This window comes from Salvelinus fontinalis, chromosome 11 (genome assembly GCF_029448725.1).
Source record: "Salvelinus fontinalis isolate EN_2023a chromosome 11, ASM2944872v1, whole genome shotgun sequence".
Classification (NCBI taxonomy): domain Eukaryota; kingdom Metazoa; phylum Chordata; class Actinopteri; order Salmoniformes; family Salmonidae; genus Salvelinus; species Salvelinus fontinalis.
The window spans coordinates 43619615-43638974 of NC_074675.1; the positions used below are offsets into that span (position 1 = coordinate 43619615).

General features: G+C 44.1%; 1 protein-coding gene across 1 annotated transcript; it reads right to left on the bottom strand.

Annotated features, from left to right (window-relative positions):
* Positions 1–85: 85 nt before the first annotated feature.
* On the bottom strand, positions 86–19311 carry LOC129865750 (phospholipase A-2-activating protein-like). Its single transcript, XM_055938754.1, has 14 exons — positions 19073–19311; positions 18376–18569; positions 18138–18238; positions 17894–18014; positions 17631–17798; positions 14237–14372; positions 10071–10240; positions 9588–9739; positions 5669–5888; positions 4890–4955; positions 4694–4765; positions 4407–4514; positions 4005–4172; positions 86–806 (listed from the first exon to the last, which is right to left on the bottom strand). Exons 1-14 carry the CDS (start codon positions 19219–19221, stop codon positions 232–234), a joined length of 2400 nt encoding a protein of 799 aa, XP_055794729.1. The 5' UTR covers positions 19222–19311; the 3' UTR covers positions 86–231.
* Between the last annotated feature and the right edge of the window lie 49 nt (positions 19312–19360).

Below are 19360 nucleotides of genomic sequence, written 5' to 3' on the forward strand. Positions count from 1 at the left end.
TTGGCCTGCATGTGTAAACACAGCCATTTCTATTTAAATTCTACTTTCTCACCAACTCCATCATTAATAAAGGCTGAATGAAATATTCAATTTGTACATCTTTTTATTGCAGCACATGCAATCCAACAGTCCACCAGTCTGAAATCAATAAAACACTTGAACAAAGACTAGTAATAATGTAAGGGGAAAGGGGATACTGGTGCGGATTAAAACACAGGAAATGAGATCAGATCACTGCAGTTCTTTTAATACCAGCTGGCAGCACTCGCCAACCTTGGCCGGGTCGGTGACGGAGGTATACTTGGCGATCTGTGACATGACCCCCAGGGACTTGGCCAGATCCTGGGCCGTCTGGTCGGAGGCCACTGTGGTCCCCAGGGCCACTAGGAGCCTAAACACTGCCTCCTTGTCCTGCACCGACTCCAGCGCCGCGCTGGCCACCGACAGACACTGGGCCTTGGCTTCCAGGTCAGGCTGGCCGTGGAGGGAGCCGGCGTAGTTGAGGACGAGAGTGGCCAGGGCGATGTGAATGTTTTTGTTGCACACAGAGCACAGGTCGGCAGCGTGCGACAGCACAGCCTCCCGTTGGGCCAATAAGAGGGCTCGGCCACGCCAGCCACTAAAGCAGTTGCAGAGTGTCCGCAGCGCCAGCATTTGATTGGCTGGCCGGGCCTGCGGCTTCATCAGGCTCAGCAGGTGGTTGCAGAGCGCAACGCCATGGTCCGCGTCGCCGCCGCACAGGCTCTCGTTGACCTGTGGATGGCGCACCGCCAGCCGCAGGATGTCCAGGACGGGGAAGACGATGTCTGTAGGACAGGAGAGAGAAGATTACAGGTCAATGAAGTGATAGCAGGCTCACAAGGGACATCACCATATGTTTAAATACTGGAATGTGCAATAGTTTCACGTGTTTTCACAAACACTGAAACTGAAGTCAAACAATAAAATGCTTATCAGAACTCCAGTCTAGTGAGATAAACCTTAGTCCTGCCCAAGGCTATAGTAAAACAATTTGTGCCCTCAGGCTTGGAGAAGCAAAAGTAATTCCGCTACCCAAGAATAGTAGAGCACCCTTTACAGGCTCAAATATCCCACCAATCATCCTGTTACCAACCCTTTGGAAACGTTTGAAAAAAATTGTGTTTGACCAGATACAATGCTATTTTACTGTAAACAAATTGACAACAGACTTTCAGCACGCTTATAGGGAAGGACATTCAACAAGCACAGCACTTACACAAATGACTGATGATTGGCTGAGAGAAATTGATGATAAAAAGATTTTGGGAGCTGTTTTGTTCTAATTCAGTGTGGCTTTTGACATTATCGATCATAGTCTGCTGATGAAAAAAACAACGTATGTGTTATGGCTTTACACCCCCTGCTTTATTGTGGACAAAGATTTACCTGTCTAACAACACAGAGGGTGTTCTTTAATGGAAGCTTCTACAACATAATCCAGGTAGAATCAGGAATTTCCCAGGGCAGCTGTTTAGGCCCCTTACTTTAAAAAATCTTTACTAATGACATGCCACTGACTGACTAAAGCCAGAGTGTCTATGTATGCGGATGACTCAACACGATACACGTCAGCTCCTACAGAGAGTGATATCACTGCATCAGTTAACAAAGATCTGCAGTTAGTTTCAAAATGGGTGACAAGGAATAAGTTATTCCTAAATATTACAAAAACGAAAAGCATTGTATTTGGGACACAATCATTCACTAAAACCTAAACCTTAACTAAATCTTATAATAAATTATGTGGAAATTGAGCAACTTGAGGTTACTAAACTGCTTGAAGTAACCCTGGATTGTAAACTCATGGTCAAAACATGTTGATACAACAGTAGCTAAGACGGGGAGAAGTCTGTCTATAATAAAGCGCTGGTCCTTCAGGCCATAGCTTTGTCACACCTGGACTACTGTTCAGTCGTGTGGTCAGGTGTCACAAAGAGGCACCTCTGAAAATGACAAATTGGCTCAGAACAGGGCAGCACTCTAATGGTTCAAAGTGAAGGAGAGATTGACTTCATCACTTCTTGTTTTTTTAAGAAGCGCTGACATGTTGAATGCACCGAAGTGCTGGTTTAAACTACTAGCAAACAGCTCAAACACCCATGCATACCCCACAAGACATGCCACCAAAGGTCTCTTAACTAGTCCCAAGTCCAGAACAGACTATGGGAGGTGCACAGTACTACATAGAGCCATGACTACATTGAACTCTATCCCACACCAGGTGACTGATGCAAGCAGTAGAATCAGATTTAAAAAACAGATAAAAATACACCTTATGGAACAGCGGGGACTGTGAAGAGACACACACACGATAAAACAAATCTAATGTTATTTGTCACATGCGCCGAATACAGTGAAATGCTTATTTAACCAACAATACCTCAAGAAGTTAAGAAAAATGTGTTAAGTAAAAAAATAGAAAAGTAAAAAATAGAAAATAAAAGTAACAAATAATTAAACAGCAGCAGTAAAATAACAATAGCGAGGCTATATACAGGGGGTATCGGTACAGAGTCAATGTGCGGGGGCACCGGTTAGTCGAGGTAATTTAGGTAATATGTACATGTAGGTAGAACAGGCACTCTACACACACATGGATTTTGTATTGTAGATATGTGATAGAGTAGTGGCCTGAAAACACAACGTGTTGTGAAAAGTGTTATGAAATGTAATGTCATGTAATATTTTAAATTGTATATAATTGCCTTAATGTTTCTGGACCCCAGGCATTACATTATATGGCCAGGCACGACTCCAACACCATCATTAAGTTTGCAGACGACACAACAGTGGTAGGCCTGATCACCGACAATGACGAGACAGCCTATAGGGAGGAGGTCAGAGACCTGGCCAGGTGGTGCCAGAATAACAACCTATCCCTCAACGTAACCAAGACGAAGGAGATGATTGTGGACTACAGGAAAAGGAGGACCGAGCACGCCCCCATTCTCATAGACGGGGCTGTAGTGGAGCAGGTTGAGAGCTTCAAGTTCCTGGGTGTGCACATCAACAACAAACTATAATGGTCCAAACACACCAAGACAGTCGTGAAGAGGGCACGACAAAGCCTATTCCCCCTCAGGAAACTAAAAAGATTTGGCATGGGTCCTGAGATCCTCAAAAGGTTCTACAGCTGCAACATTGAGAGCATCACTGCCTGGTACGGCAATTGCTCGGCCTCTGACCGCAAGGCACTACAGAGGGTAGTGCGTACGGCCCAGTACATCACTGGGGCTAAGCTGCCTGCCATCCAGGACCTCTACACCAGGCGGTGTCAGAGGAAGGCCCTAAAAATGGTCAAAGACCCCAGCCATAGACTTTTCTCTCTACCACTGTACGGCAAGCGGTACCAGAGTGCCAAGTCTAGGACAAAAAGGCTTCTCAACAGTTTTTACCCCCAAGCCATAAGACTCCTGAACAGGTAATCAAATGGCTACCTGGACTATTTGCATTGTGTGCCTCCCCCCCAACCCCTCTTTTACGCTGATGCTACTCTCTGTTTATCATATATGCATAGTCACTTAAAACTATACATTCATGTTCAAACTACCCCAATTGGGCCGACCAACCAGTGCTCCCGCACATTAGCTAACCCGGCTATCTGCATTGTGTCCTGCCACCCGCCAACCCCTCTTTTACGCTACTGCTACTCTGTTCATCATATATGCATAGTCACTTTAACCATATCTACATGGACATACTACCTCAATCAGCCTGACTAACCGGTGTCTGTATGTAGACTCGCTACTGTATATAGCCTGTCTTTTTACTGTTGTTTTATTTCTTTATTGTTCTCTATTGTTCACCTAATACCTTTTTTTGCACTATTGGTTAGAGCCTGTAAGTAAGCATTTCACTGTAAGGTCTAATCGGCGCACGTGACAAATAAACTTTGATATGAAGAGTAACTGCTGCCTTGGCAGTAACTAAATGGGGATCCTTAATAAATACAAATACAAAACCCATAATGTTTGTTAGCCTACCTTCTGGCCAGTGAGAGGTCTTCCAGAGAAGGCTGATCTGCTCGGTGGTGGGCTGCTCTGAGGCACAGGGGTCACATACAGATACCAGCAGCTTCTCCAGGCTCCCCAGCACCTCCTCAGACAGCCTGTATTCCCCAGGGGCCCCACCGTTCAGCTCCCTCAGCTTGGCTGGTGGTGGAAGGGCAAAGGGCAACGTTAACATAGAGAGAGGCAATTGAGTATGTTAGGACACTAATATCCGGTATGTATTTTCTGTAGTGAGGTTTTCATATAGCTATGCACATTATTTCAGTTCAGCCACAGTGCTGGTTGATCAGTTTTGTACGCTGAATAAATATAAATATTATTTCTGCTAGTAGGAAAATATACGAAGGGATCATGTTTTGGTCAGTGCTCACTTACCCATTATCTGTGTGGCGTTGGCCTGCTCGAAGGTCACCCCGTCCGTTTTGGGGAAGTAGATGTTGGTGGAGGTCTGCCTCGAGGCAGCTGAGGAGTAGGCACCCCCACCTGGGAAGAGAAGACAGGCAAATGTTACACCTCAAACAAACAAAATACTAGAGACTAGATTTCATCTGCTTTAGCAGTGTTGTTGGGTTGTCTTTTATTATGAGTGACAATAAAAAAACAGGATTGTGTGTCAATGTAACCTTTGATTGAACCCGAGGCATCGCTATAGTGACTGTTACCTGTGAAGGGGTCTGCCACGCCCACCGGCGCTCCTGTGGGAGTCCCCGATCCTGGGATGTACCGCCCAGTGCCTGGGGAAAGCGCCGTCATAATGTATTAGCATAGCCATAGAATGAAAATGCCATATAATGCATTAGAGCAGCATGTTCTCAACAAACTGAAATCTACAAGAAAAGGACAATTGTTTTTATTTACCTGTGAAGGGGTCAGCCCCAAAACCTGCTCTATTGTCGGCAGCCACAGGGATGTATCGGCCTGAACCTGATGGTGAACATGACAAAAGCAGGGTAAATATACAGTTAGTCTGGTATTCCAAACACATTTTGTATTTACTTGCTGTGATCTCGTCTATTCCAATTGTTTACGGTGACGTTGCACAATGTTTGTTAGGGGAAATTCCACTGTAACAGAGTGACGCTGAGATTTTTCACTTTAAAATGTATGTCAAACAAAAAAAACAATGATTGCAAATTTAAACAAACTATACAATTCTTTGCACAAGGATGACTTAAGAATTTCCAAAGAACATTTTACAAAAACACATTTACTTGAAGAAGAGTGCAGTTGACGGAATGACGGTTTGTGCTGCTGGTGCCGTCATTCTGTTACCGGACTTTGCGTCTGCACTGCTCTTCAAGTCAATGCGTTTGTGAAATTTTCAGTGAACCTTTTTAGAAAGTCGTCCTTGTGCAAAGACTTGTGTGGTTTGTTTAACTTTGCAATCACTGGTTTTTGTTTGACATACATTTTAAAGTGAAAATTCGGAGTCACTCTGTTACAGTGGAATTTCCCTTCGAAGAGAAATATGCTGCACCAGGTGTAGCCTATAGAGTGAAGATGGCTCAATGGCTTCACCAGTGAATGGATTGATACTACTGGGCTAGGCTGGTCTATTTCAAACATTATGGGAACTTGGTCCACTGCACGTTTTCTTTAGAAGAAAACATTGCCCTAAGTGTAGCCAGTGGCTTTACCAGTGAATGGGTCGGCAGCGCTGGGTGGGGCGGCTCCCAAGGTGTGTCCTTTGGTGTTCTCGATGATGAAGTTGGCCACCTGGTCCAGGAACATGGGGCTGAGCTCGTTCTTCTGCAGGAAGTTGTGAGCCGTCAGCCAGGGGTCGTCCGTCACGTTGTAGGGCAGCTTCATGGACGGGCCACCCTCGTTGATGTCGATGGTGAAGACAAAGTCGTACTCCTGGAAAATCATTCGGAAGATGGGTTGAGTGATTCACTGTCTGACAGTTCGCCTCAGTGAAGATCAAATGCACTTGTTGTGAATAATTTGCCTTGCGTCTGTACTCTGTTCACCAGAGTTGTCTTGTAGTCAGCACACAAATTTTCCTCTGAGGACAAAGTCTCTCTCTATCCGTCTGTCCATCTATTGTTATCATCATTGACCTAACGTTGCGGTGCACCTATGGCTGTTGCGGTGACCTTATTACCGCCATTCCGGCGGTCACAAGTCATGAAGGAAGTCAAATTCCAAGTGACCGTTTAGTCACAGTAATTAGGCTTCTCCAAGCTCTAATGCTGCTGATGGTCATTAGTAGCCTATCAAACTTGCTAACTGCCTGGTACTCAGCACTCTATTGTCCCTCTAATAACGCTGACATCAATGCAAATGTCATTGAAAATCTAATCAAACACTTCATGAGAAGCTCATGTAACGCAACATTTCTATAGGCCACGCAATTGAGTGAGAAAACAGAGTGATGGCCCCTAATAAAAAGAGGAGGATCCCATCAGCGTTCTATAGGCTAGGCCTACTATATTTATTTCTCAACTTTCCTAATATTAAGCACATTGCTTCTCTTTACAACAGGAGTATAGCCTACCTGGCTGTCATGAAAATAAACCATGGAAAATAGCGTCGCTATTTAAGTGCATAGGTGACGTATTTTTTCCCGCTGCCCCTGTTTTGAGACAGGTGCATGATAAAGGTACATTCTAAATCAAAACAAATATTTTATTTAGTATATGTAATGACAAGATTAAATCAATAATACTCTGATGGGTGACAATATTAGCCTATCACTTGTGAATTATATATTATCACTTATGAAGCCCAGCTTAAGGCAAGAAACAATGCCTTTTTTTACGACTTTTACTAATCATAGTCGCACACCTCATGTAGCCTTGCCCTTCTGACCTATATGTTTTGATAAGGTTAGTATCACAACTAAAGTGGCCCAAAAACGTTTTTAAATTAAGCACATTCATCTGCTTTACAACGGTTGTAGAGCCTAACTGGCATACATTTGCAGCGCGTGAGTTTCAAGTTTGGGGAAGATCATTTTCACCATAAAAATGCACCTTTATAATAAAAGCATTACATGCATAATCTCATTTGTGGTCACTTTTGATAATGGTGTTTTCTCGCTAATGGAACATTCGCACTTTTAGCCTATTGCCATGTGCGCATTGCTGTGCTTTTAAATGTGAACAAGCCTAATAGTTTATCAAAATGTAAAGCTAAACGTTCTGATCTGTTGCGTTAGACACATTGCGTAAACATTTTTCAGGACGCTAGTGGTTGTATTAATTTGGGATCTATCACATCTCACAACTGTCTCAGACTGTTCTGAATATTTATTTCTTGCACAGAATAGAATGTCAACTTATGTACAGTCGTGGCCAAAAGTTTTGAGAATGACACAAATATTAATTTCCACAAAGTTTGCTGCTTAAGTGTCTTTAGATATTTTTGTCAGATGTTACTATGGAATACTGAAGTATAATTACAAGCATTTCATAAGTGTCAAAGGATTTTACTGTCAATTACATGAAGTTGATGCAGAGTCAATATTTGCAGTGTTGACCCTTCTTTTTCCAAGACCTCTGCAATCCGCCCTGGCATGCTGTCAATTAACTTCTGGGCCACATCCTGACAGATGGCAGCCAATTCCTGCATAATCAATGCTTGGAGTTTGTCAGAATTTGTGGGTTTTTGTTTGTCCACCTGCCTCTTGAGGATTGACCACAAGTTCTCAATGGGATTAAGGTCTGGGGAGTTTCCTGGCCATGGACCCAAAATATTGATGTTTTGTTCCCGAGCCACTTATCACTTTTGCCTTATGGCAAGGTGCTCCATCATGCTGGAAAATGCATTGTTCGTCACCAAACTGTTCCTGGATGGTTGGGAGAAGTTACTCTCGGAGGATGTGTTGGTAGCATTCTTTATTCATTTATTAATTCGCCTCACCGTGCGTACAGATGCACTCACACCTGCCTGCTGCCATTCCTGAGCAAGCTCTGTACTGGGGGTGCCCCGATCCCGCAGCTGAATCAACTTTAGGAGACGGCCCTGGCGCTTGCTGGACTTTCTTGGGCGCCCTGAAGCCTTCTTCACAACAATTTAACCACTCTCCTTGAAGTTCTTGATGATCCGATTAAATGGGTGATTTAGGTGCAATCTTACTGGCAGCAATATTCTTGCCTGTGAAGCCCTTTTGTGCAAAGCAATGATGACGGCACGTGTTTCCTTGCAGGTAACCATGGTTCACAGAGGAAGAACAATGATTCCAAGCACCACCCTCCTTTTGAAGCTTCCAGTCTGTTATTCAAACTCAATCAGCATGACAGAGTGATTTCCAGCCTTGTCCTCGTCAACACACACACCTGTGTTATCGAGAGAATCACTGACATGTCAGCTGTTCCTTTTGTGGCAGGGCTGAAATGCAGTGGAAATGTTTTTTGGGGGGGATTCAGTTAATTTGCATGGCAAATAGGGACTTTGCAATTAATTGCAATTCATCTGATCACTCTTCATAACATTCTGGAGTATATGCAAATTTCCATCATACAAACTGAGGCAGCAGACTTTGTGAAAATTAATATTTGTGTCATTCTCAAAACTTTTGGCCACGACTATACTATGGGGGACAGTAAATTTACATAGGTTAGTGCTTTTGCTGTTCGTTAGGCCTAACCCTACTCATCTTGTTGGCTGACGAAACGTAAAAGTGGACAGTTCTTCCATTATCTTCAATATGCACCTCGGAATTGGATAAGGACGTGCGCAGTTGCGTCCCCGATGCGTCTGTCTTCACTTGTAGCCTGCGAGAAAGACCTGATCACGTGATGGAGAGCCATATGAGTACGAGGTGCTTCGGAGCGCACAGCACTCAGGGAGAAGGGCACAACACAGAACTCCAGGCCAAGGGCACAACGGCCACAAAAAGTGCAGATTTTTTTAGGGTGCATTATGGCCACACAAAGGGGATGCCGCCCTGAAATTTGAGTCATTATCAAGTGCTTGTCAAATTCTGAATGAGACTGATGAAGTTTGTACAGCCTGCACAAAAAACAAAGAAGAACTCATACCTTTCAAAAAAACTTTTTCAAATCATCAGTGTCGCATCATGCCCAACGTTTGTAGAACAACTAAAGTTACATGAATAACTCTAAATGAAGCATATAGGAGTACCTATTTCTTTGTTAACCACTCAACACAGAATAGCTGCATGTTTGCACTCCCTCAAATCGTTGAGAAAATATCCTTTCTATTTTATTAAACTTTGTTCAACTGTATTCTTCATACTATAAAATAATATAAACAAATGCCATGGAATTGAATGCAAATATCGTCTCCTAAATGAACTTGCGTAGCCCACAGCCATTTGGCATTGCCAGATCTGGACCTAACATAAGAACAACTCACAGTATGCTATTCTGTTCTTCTGAAAGACTACAATTTCTTCATGTCATGCTTCTTTAGACCTGTCTAAAATAAATTGATTTATTACACTTTTTAAAATGTAGATGTTCCAAATGTCTGCATCAATGGGGAAGCCATGATATGCTAAATGTGTTCATGTTAATTAACGGTCAATTACCGTGAGACCGACAGTTATTTGCTTGACAATCACCGGCTGACAAAATTTCGTGACCGCACCTTCCCCTCATAGTTGACTTTCTTGGAGGTCTGCTGGTTGGACCCTCCCACCACATCTCCTATCTTCATCCAGCGGCTGTCGGCCACGCTCCACTGGTACGCCTCCACCTTCTGGCCCTCTTTGATCAGCCGCGTCTGTCCGTCCCGATTCCCTGGGAGACAGACACACATCTTAATGAGTGTGCATACTTTACACACTCCAATACAACAAGGGGGGTTTCTGAATTACTCCACATTTCATGTGCTTCTGTGGTTTATAGTTTCAGGTTCTACTAAAGATTGGTGATTGGTAAAATACGTTTATCATTCATGAAAGATGTCAGTGATCAGGGGCTGTAGATGCAAAAAACAATAACAGCCAAACAGTGATGTTGGGCATGTAATGTCCTAATAGTTTTCTGTTAATTGAATATATAGATATCAATACATATGTAGTGTAATGAAATGGATTAATATAATGGAATATGTACGTAATATAATTACCAGGCTCATCAAGGTGATCCCTTCCTGGAAGATCCTCCATCTTGATGTCCCCCAGGTCCCCGGTCTTGGGGTCGATGGTGGTCTTGGAGAGCTCATCCTCGAAAGCTTGGAGGTCCTGAGGGCTGGCCATGCGGTCTTCCATCTCAGTGAACACTCTGATGAGGCCGTCACTGTGAGGCAAATAACACAAATCGGTGACACAAAAGCAAGGTAATAGCAGCAACATTGCTCTCTCCATCTAACTGTTTCTCTTAAGTATTCAGACCCCTTGACTTTTCCACATTTTGTAATGTTACAGCCTTATTCTAAAATGGATTCAATAGTCCCCCGCCCCCCCCTCATCAATCTACACACAATACCCCATAATGACAAAGCAAAAACAAGTTTTTAAAAATATTGGGTAATTTGTATATATAAAAAAAACGGAAATATCACATTGACATATGTATTCAGACCCTTTACTCAGTACTTTGTTGAAACACCTTTGGCAGTGATTACAACCTCGAGTCTTCTTGGGTATGACACTACAAGCTTGGTACTGTATTTGGGGAGTTTCTCCCATTCTTCTCTGCAGATACTCTCAAGCTCTGTCAGGTTGGATCGGGAGCGTTGTTGCACAGCTATTTTCAGGTCTCTCCAGAGATTTTAGATTGGGTTCAAGTCCGTACTCTGGCTGGGCCACTCAAGGACATTGAGATTTGTACCGAAGCCACTCATGTATCATCTTGGCTGTGTGCTTAGGGTCGTTGTCCTGTTGGGATGTGAACCTGGAGCAAGTTTTCATCAAGGATCTCTGTACTTTGCGCAGTTCATCTTTAGTTCGATTCTGACGAGTCTCTTCTAGTCCCTGCCGCTGAAAAACATCCACAAAACATGATACTGCCATCACCATGCTTCACCGTAGGGATGGTTCCAGGTTTCCTCCAGACGTGATGCTTGGCATTCAGGCCAAAGAGTTCAATCTTGGTTTCATCAGAAAAGAGAATCTTGTTTCTCATGGTCAGAGTTCTTTAGATGCCTTTTGGCAAACTCCAAGCGGGCTGTCGTGTTCCTTTTTACTGAGGAGTGGCTTTCGTCTGGCCACTCTACCATAAAGGCCTGATTGGTGAAGTGCTGCAGAGATTGTTGTCCTTCTGGAAGGTCTCCCATCTCCACAGAGGAACTCTGGAGCTCTGTCAGAGTGACCATCGAATTCTTGATCACCTCCCTGACCAAGGCCCTTCTCCCCTGATTTCTCAGTTTGGCCGGGCGGCCAGCTCTAGGAAGAGTCTTGGTGGTTCCAAACTTCTTCCATTTAAGAAGGGACCTTGTAGCAGTATTAATTAGAGAAAGGTAAAGAAGATTTTGTTCGGGCGCCAGGCAGGTATTAACCCTGCCGAAAGGAAAATAGTAGAACAGCGAGAGTACCACTACCAGACCCACACACATCAACAGAAGAGACTGCCTAGAGTGTAGCCTGTTGACCAGATAGCCAGCGGAGAGAAAAAAAGAATACACACCCTATAGATCCCACATCACATCAGTCCTTTCACAATTCTTGGTAACCCCACCAAACATACCTCATATAACAATAATGGCAGAGCAAATAAACAGCAACTTCATACAATAATGAATGAACCCAGTCATCACACAGAAGATTTGCAATAGTTTGTATTTTCTTCTTGGGAAGGAGTGCAGAGGGTATGAATGTGTGGTGTTCATATACACACTAGTCCAGCTCCAATCAAACTTCAATGTACTTAGGAAATAGAGTCAGTTTCAGTGTAAAGCACTGGAACATAGCGTGAAGAGAAAGAGAGAAAGAGAACAAGAGAGGGCTTAGCTGTGGTCTTGAGGTTGCAGGTGTACGGTCTGTCTGTCCGATGGTATGTTGGGTTGTAGTTGAACGCTTCGCAACAAATGTTGCTACTAATCCATTTGATCCATAACCATCGCGGTCCCAAATGAGAACAACCACGTCGTCGAGCGATCACACCGAGGATTGATTCAAAAAACTGTACAACCACATACAGTGAAGACAAACAAAAAAACCTCTGCAGCATAGCACACACAAACCAAACTGTCGTGATAATAATAGCTCCTCTCCAATAGAGCTTAACGAGCTCTTTTATCTCCTCCTTCCTACTGCTCATGTGCTCTTAAAGTGGCAGCGCACTTAAGTGCAGGATTTCGCCACAACCTTATATAGACAGGTGTGTGCCTTTCCAAATCATGTCGAATTAATTTAAATTTACCACAGGTGGACTCCAATCAAGATATAGAAACAGCTCAAGGATGATCAATGGAAACAGGATGCACCAGAGCTCAATTCTGAGTGTCATAGCAAATGGTCTGAATACTTATGTAAATAAGGTATTTCTAAAACCCTGTTTTTGTTATGTCATTATGGGGTATTGTGTGTAGATTGATGAGGAAAATGTTTTATTTAATCAATTTTAGAATAAGGCTGTAACGCAACAAAACGTGGAAAAAGTCAAGGGGTCTGAATACTTTCCAAATGCACTGTATATACTGTATGTGTATATACTGTATGCGTGTGTGTGTATATAATTATATACAGTACCAGTCAAAAGTTGACACCTACTCATTCAAGGGTCTTTCTTTTTTACTAATTTCTACATTGTAGAATAATAGTGAAGACATGAAAACTATGAAATAACAAATATGGAATCATGTTGTAACCCAAAAAGTTTTCAACAAATCTAAATATATTTTGGATTCTTCAAAGTAGCCACCGTTTGCTTTGATGACAGCTTTTCACACTCTTGGCATTCTCTCAACCAGCTTCACCTGGAATGCTTTCTCAACAGTCTTGAAGGAGTTCCCACATATGCTGAGCACTGGTTGGCTGCTTTTCCTTCACTCTGCGGTCCAACTCATCCCAAACCATCTCAATTGGGTTGAGGTTGGGGGATTGCGGAGGCCAGGCCATCTGATGCAGCACTCCATCACTCTCCTTCTTGGTCAAATAACCCTTACACAGCCTGGAGGTGTGTTGGGTCATTGTCCTGTTGAAAAACAAATGATAGTCCCACGAAGCGCAAACCAGATGGGATGGCGTATTGCTGCAGAATGCTGTGGTAGCCATGCTGGCTAAGTGTGCCTTGAATTCTAAATAAATCAGTGTCACCAGCCAAGCACCCCCACACCACCTCCTCCATGCTTCACGGTGGGAACTACACATGCTGTGATAATTCGCTCAGCTACACTGCGTCTCACAAACACACAAAACATTTGGACTCCAGACCAAAGGACAGATTTCCACTGGTCTAATGTCCATTGCTTGTGTTTCTTGGCCCAAGCAAGTCTCTTCTTATTATTGGTGTCCGTAGTGGTTTCTTTGCAGCAATTCGATCATGAAGGCCTGATTCACGCAGCCTCCTCTGAACAGTTGATGTTGAGATGTATCTGTTGAACTCTGAAGCATTTATTTGGGCTGCAATTTCTGAAGCTAATAACTCTAATGAACTTATCCTCTGCCGCAGAGGTAACTCAGGGTCTTCCTTTCCTGCGGCGGTCCTCATGAGAGACAGTTTCATCATAGCGCTTGATGGTTTTTGCGACTGCACTTGAATTTTCCATATTGACTGACCTTCCTGTCTTAAAGTAATGATGGACTGTCATTTCTCTTTGCTTATATGAGCTGCTCTTGCCATAATATAGACTTGGTCTTTTACCAAATAGGGCTATCTTCTGTATACTACCACTACCTTGTCACAACACAACTGATTGGCTCAAATGCATTAAGGAAAGAAATTCCACAAATGAATTTTTAACAAGACACACCTGGTAATTGAAATGAATTCCAGGTGACTACCTCATGAAGCTGGTTGAGAGAATGCCAAGAGTGTGCAAAGCTGTCATCAAGGCACAGGGCGGCTACTTTGAAGATACTTAAATATAAATATTTGTTTAACACTTTTTTGGTTACTACATGATTCCACGTGTTATTTCTTAGTTTTGATGTCTTCACCACTGTTCTACAAAGTAGAAAATAGTACAAATAAAGAAAAACCATGGAATGAGTTGGTGTGTCCAAACTTTTGACTGGTACTGTATATCTATCTCTGATAAGAGGTGATGCAATGGTTTTCATGTATTATACTGCTATGTCAGTGAGATAGAAATGGTTGGACAGTGGATTAACAGTGGGGTTTGGGGTTTACCTGGCTCCCACAGCTATATCCCCGTTGGGCAGGATACAGCAGCACCACACTGACTGGGCTGGGAGACGGATGGTCTGTTGGCACTCGCCCTGCTTCCATATCCTCAAGGTCCGGTCCTCTCCTGTGCTCACAAAATCTGAGGGGAGGAGAGCACCAACAGATTGTCTTGAAAAATGTCTGACGGAAACTTCAACAAAGTAAATGTGCAGAGGCAATATCGTGTGTACAGGAGTTATCTTTTCTACTATGAAAACATAATGGTGCCGGGGGAGATGGCTGCCATTTACGGGCTCTCAACCAATTGTGTTATTGTGTGTGTTCTTTTGCGTCATTTGTAACTTATTTTGTACATAATGTTTCTGCCACCGTCTCTTATGACATCCCTGTCATTCACATGAGAAAGAGATGGAGATATCGGGGACGTAGGTTGGGGTGCCTTGTAAGGATCTGACGGCGAGTGTGTAATCTGCCTCTACCATCAGTCCTATTAGCCAACGTACAATCATTGGATAACAAAATAGCCGAACTACGATCACGAATATCCTGCCAACGGGACATTAAAAACTGTAATATCTTGTTTCATCAAGTCGTGGCTGAATGACAACATGGATAAAATACAGCTGGCGGGACTCTACCTGAGGTAGAGTATCTCATGATAAGTTGTAGACCACACCATTTACCAAAAGAGTGCTGGCACTAAATCTGCACTCAATGAGCTGTATAAGGCCATAAGCAAACAGGAAAACGCTCATCCAGAGGCGGCACTCCTAGTGGCCGTGGACTTTAATGCAGGGAAACTTAAATCCTTTTTACCTAATTTTTATCAGCATATTAAAATGTGCAATCTGAGGAAAAAAATGACCTCAGATCACCTTCACTCCACACACAGAGACGCATACAAAGCTCACCCTAGACTTCCATTTGGCAAATCTACCCATAATTCTATCCTCCCAATTCCTGCTTACAAGCAAAAACCACCAGTGCCTCGGCCAATAAAGAAGTGGTCAGATGGTGCAGATGCTAAGCTACAGGACTATTTTGCTGGCACAGACTGGAATATGTTCCAGGATTCTTCCGTTGGCAGTACACCACATGAGTCACTGGCTTCATCAATAAGTGCATCGATGACATCGTCCCCACAGTACATACCCCAACCAGAAGCCATGGATTACAGGCAACATCCACACTGAGCTAAAGGGTAGAGCTGCCGCTTTCAAGGAGCGGAACTCTAACCCGGACGCTTATAAGAAATCCCAATATGCCCTCAGATGAACCATCAAACAGGCAAAGCGTCAATACAGGACTAAGATTGAATCGTACTACACCGGCTCAGACGCTCGTCGGATGTGGCAGGGCTTGCAAACTATTACAGACTACAAAGCACAGCCGCGAGCTGCCCAGTGACACGAGCCTACCAGACGAGCTAAATTACTTCTATGCTCGCTTCGAGGCAAGCAACACTGAAGCATGCATGAGAGCATCAGCTGTTCCGGATGACTGTGTGATCACGCTCTCTGTAGCCAATGTGAATAAGACCTTTAAACAGTCCAACATTCACCAGGCCGCAGGGCCAGACGAATCACTAGGACGTGTACTCTGAGCATCCGTTGAACAACTAGCAAGTGTCTTCACTGACATTTTCAACCTGTCCCTGACTAAGTCTGTAATACCAACATGTTTCAAGCAGACCACCATAGTCCCTGTGCCCAAGAACACTTTGATAACCTGCCTGAATGACTACCGACACGTAGCACTCACGTCTGTAGCCATGAAGTGCTTTGAAAAGCTGGTCATGGCTCACATCAACACCATTATCCCAGAAACTCTAGACCCATTACAATTTGCATATCGACCCAACAGATCCACAGATGATGCAATCTCTATTGCACTCCACACTGCCCTTTCCCCCCTGGACAAAAAAAACACCTACGTGAGAATGCTATTCATTGACTACAGCTCAGCGTTCAACACCATAGTGCCCTCAATGTTCATCACTAAGCTAAGGACCCTGGGACTCAACACCTCCCTCTGCAACTGGATCCTGGACTTTCTGACGGGCCGCCCCCAGGTGGTAAGGGTAGGTAACAACACACCCCTTAAGAAAAAAAACCACATCTGCAACGCTGATCCTCAACACGGGGGCCCCTCAGGGGTACGTGCTCAGCCCCCCTCCTGTACTCCCTGTTCACCCATGACCGCATGGCCAGGCACGTATCCAACACCATCATCATGTTTACCGACGACACAACACCGAGAACGATGAGACAGTCTACCGGGAGGAGGTCAGAGACCTGGCCATGTGGTGCCAGGATAACAACCTCTCCATCAACGTGATCAAGACAATGGAGATGATTGTGGACTACAGGAAAAGGAGGACCGAGCAGGCCCCCATTCTCATCGACAGGGCTGTAGTGGAGCAGGTTGAGAGCTTCAAGTTCCTTGTTGTCCACATCACCAACAAACTATCATGGTCAAAACACACCAAGACAGTCGTGAAGAGGGCATGACAAAGCCTATTCCCCCTCAGGAGACTGAAAAGATTTGGAATGGGTCCTCAGATCCTCAAAAAGTTCTACAGCCACACCATCGAGTGCATCCTGATCGGTTGCATCACTGCCTGGTATGGCAACTGCTCAGCCTCTGACAGCAAGGCACTACAGAGGGTAGTGCGTACGGCCAAGTACATCACCGGGGCCAAGCTTCCTGCCATCCAGGACCTCTATACCCGACGGTGTCAGAGGAAGGCCCTACCAATTGTCAAAGATCCCAACCACCCTAGTCATACTGTTCTCTCTGCTACTGTACGGCAAGCGGCACTGGATCGCCAAGTCCAGGTCCAAAAGGCTTCTTAACAACTTCTACCCCCAAGCCATAAGACTCCCGAACAGCTAATCAAATGGCTACCCAGACTATTTGCATTACACCCCCCCCCCCCCCCCCCCCCCTCTTTTACACTGCTGCTACTCTCTGGTTATTATCTATGCATAGTCACTTTAACTCTACCTACATGACTAACCGGTTCCCCCGCACATAGACTCTGTACCGGTACCCCCTGTATATAGCCTCGCTACTGTTATTTTACTGCTGCTCTTTAATTGTTTTTAACTTATCTATTTTTTACTTAACACTTACTTTTCATAAAACTGCATTGTTGGGTAAGGGCTTGTAAGTAAGCATTTCACTGTAAGGTTGTATTCGCCGCATGTGACAAATAAAATTTGAAGCACAAACAGACTGTCACACTTTCCTCGGGCATATGGGTTCTACAAACAGACTGTCACACTTTCCTAGGGCATAGTGGTTCCACAAACAGACTGTCACACTTTCCTAGGGCATAGTGGTTCTACAAACAGGGCACAGGTAGATTGTCTGGTATCAGTCGTCCATACTGTACCTTGTCCGTTGGGGAAGATGGCCAGGCTGTAGATGTAGTTGGTATGGCTGTAGTATACCTGTACACATTCCCCAGTCACCAGCCATCTCCTGATACTGGCGTCGTTGCTGCAGGAGAAGAACTCCAGGTCGCTGACCACCGCTAGCCCTCTGACACAGTCCTCGTGACCTGGGACAGACGAACGCATTCAGTGATGTCTGGCCTCAGTACTGCCACAATATTTATGGAGGGAACGGTGGTTTGTGGGTGCATTAATCTCTCACCTGTAAATGTCTTCTCACAACGCCCAGCCTTCCACAGCTTGATGGTCTTGTCAGCTGATCCTGACAGCATGAGGCCTTGTTCAGGTAATATGACCACTGCCCACACTGCTGCTGTGTGCCCCTGGAATACAAAAGAGCACATCTAGCCATATTCACTCACCTGGGTTGTGTTCAGTACAGAGAAAAAGTTTGAAAAACGTTTTTGCTAAATTGAGCCCTACTGAACATGTCTCATACACTTTACCTGTAAGGTCATCATGCACTTCTCGTTGAGCCAGACTTTTGCTGTGGTGTCCCATGAGCCACTCAGTAGGGTTCCAAACTTTCCAGAGGACAGAGTGCACACTGTGGACATACATATCATGGATAGTTTCTAGCTATTCACAACGAAAGTGTCATCAGACCAAGTTGGTATTTGAAGTAAAGTAATCACGTTCAATTAGGTGTTGCACAATAATGCATCAACTGTTTATCAACTCTACCTGTATTTTTGTGTCCCTTGAGGGTGAACAATGGTTGTGGTTGGTCCAGTGTGAAAACACATATGTTGTGGTCATTTCCACCAGTGGCTATGAGTCCCCGAGGATATGTGTCACTTGGAGCGATGATGCATACACAGGATACAAAATTTTGATGACCTGTCATGCAATGCATTTCTGTGAACCCCCTGTCTGGGCTGAAGAGAGACAAAACATGTAATATGAAATGAAATTGTATTACATTTAAAACGCAGAACAGGGCGGTGTCAAATTCTGAACAGGCTCTGGCTATTTCTAATGATTAACTAACGTTAGCTATAGAAAAGCGTTGCTAACTATAAAGGAAACGTTAATAACGTTAGCTAACTAGCTAACTAACAATAGCCATAAGGTCGAGCGATAAATCTCGTCCTTCAAGTTTTAGAAACCTTGTGTCACCTACAGTTGGCGTGTTATGAATGGGGACTATCCGATGTGGAAAAAACACCGCATAATACTTGCTGAGAGAATGACAACGCTAATTTTGCTAGCTAGCGTCGTTGCAATAGCAGCGACTTGTTGGTTTGCCTTTACATAATGCTTATGGTGAATTGAGAGAGGCATCGATGCGTGTGGCTAGGGTTCCTAACTGATTATCTTTACGACATTAAAATGGTGAGAACCACATTATTGTCTGTTGAGCTAAGCTAGCTCGCGGTACCTTGAGTTTGGTACCCAGACTCGTCCGGTTCGGTCTCGGGAAACAGACACAAAGGCTCCGTCAGGGAAAAAAGCAGCTGAAAGACCTCGCACATCCATTTCATGACCAGGTATAGAGCAGCTTAGTTTATATGAGTTAGGTGATGCCATTTTATCCCCAATATCACAATTAAATTTCTGAGCTGAGAAGTGACGTTTCTTGACAACAAGAAGCGGCCGGCAAGTACGGCGGAAGTAGCAATGCGAAACGAACCTTGACCTCAGATTGCATGAGGGGTCAATTACATTT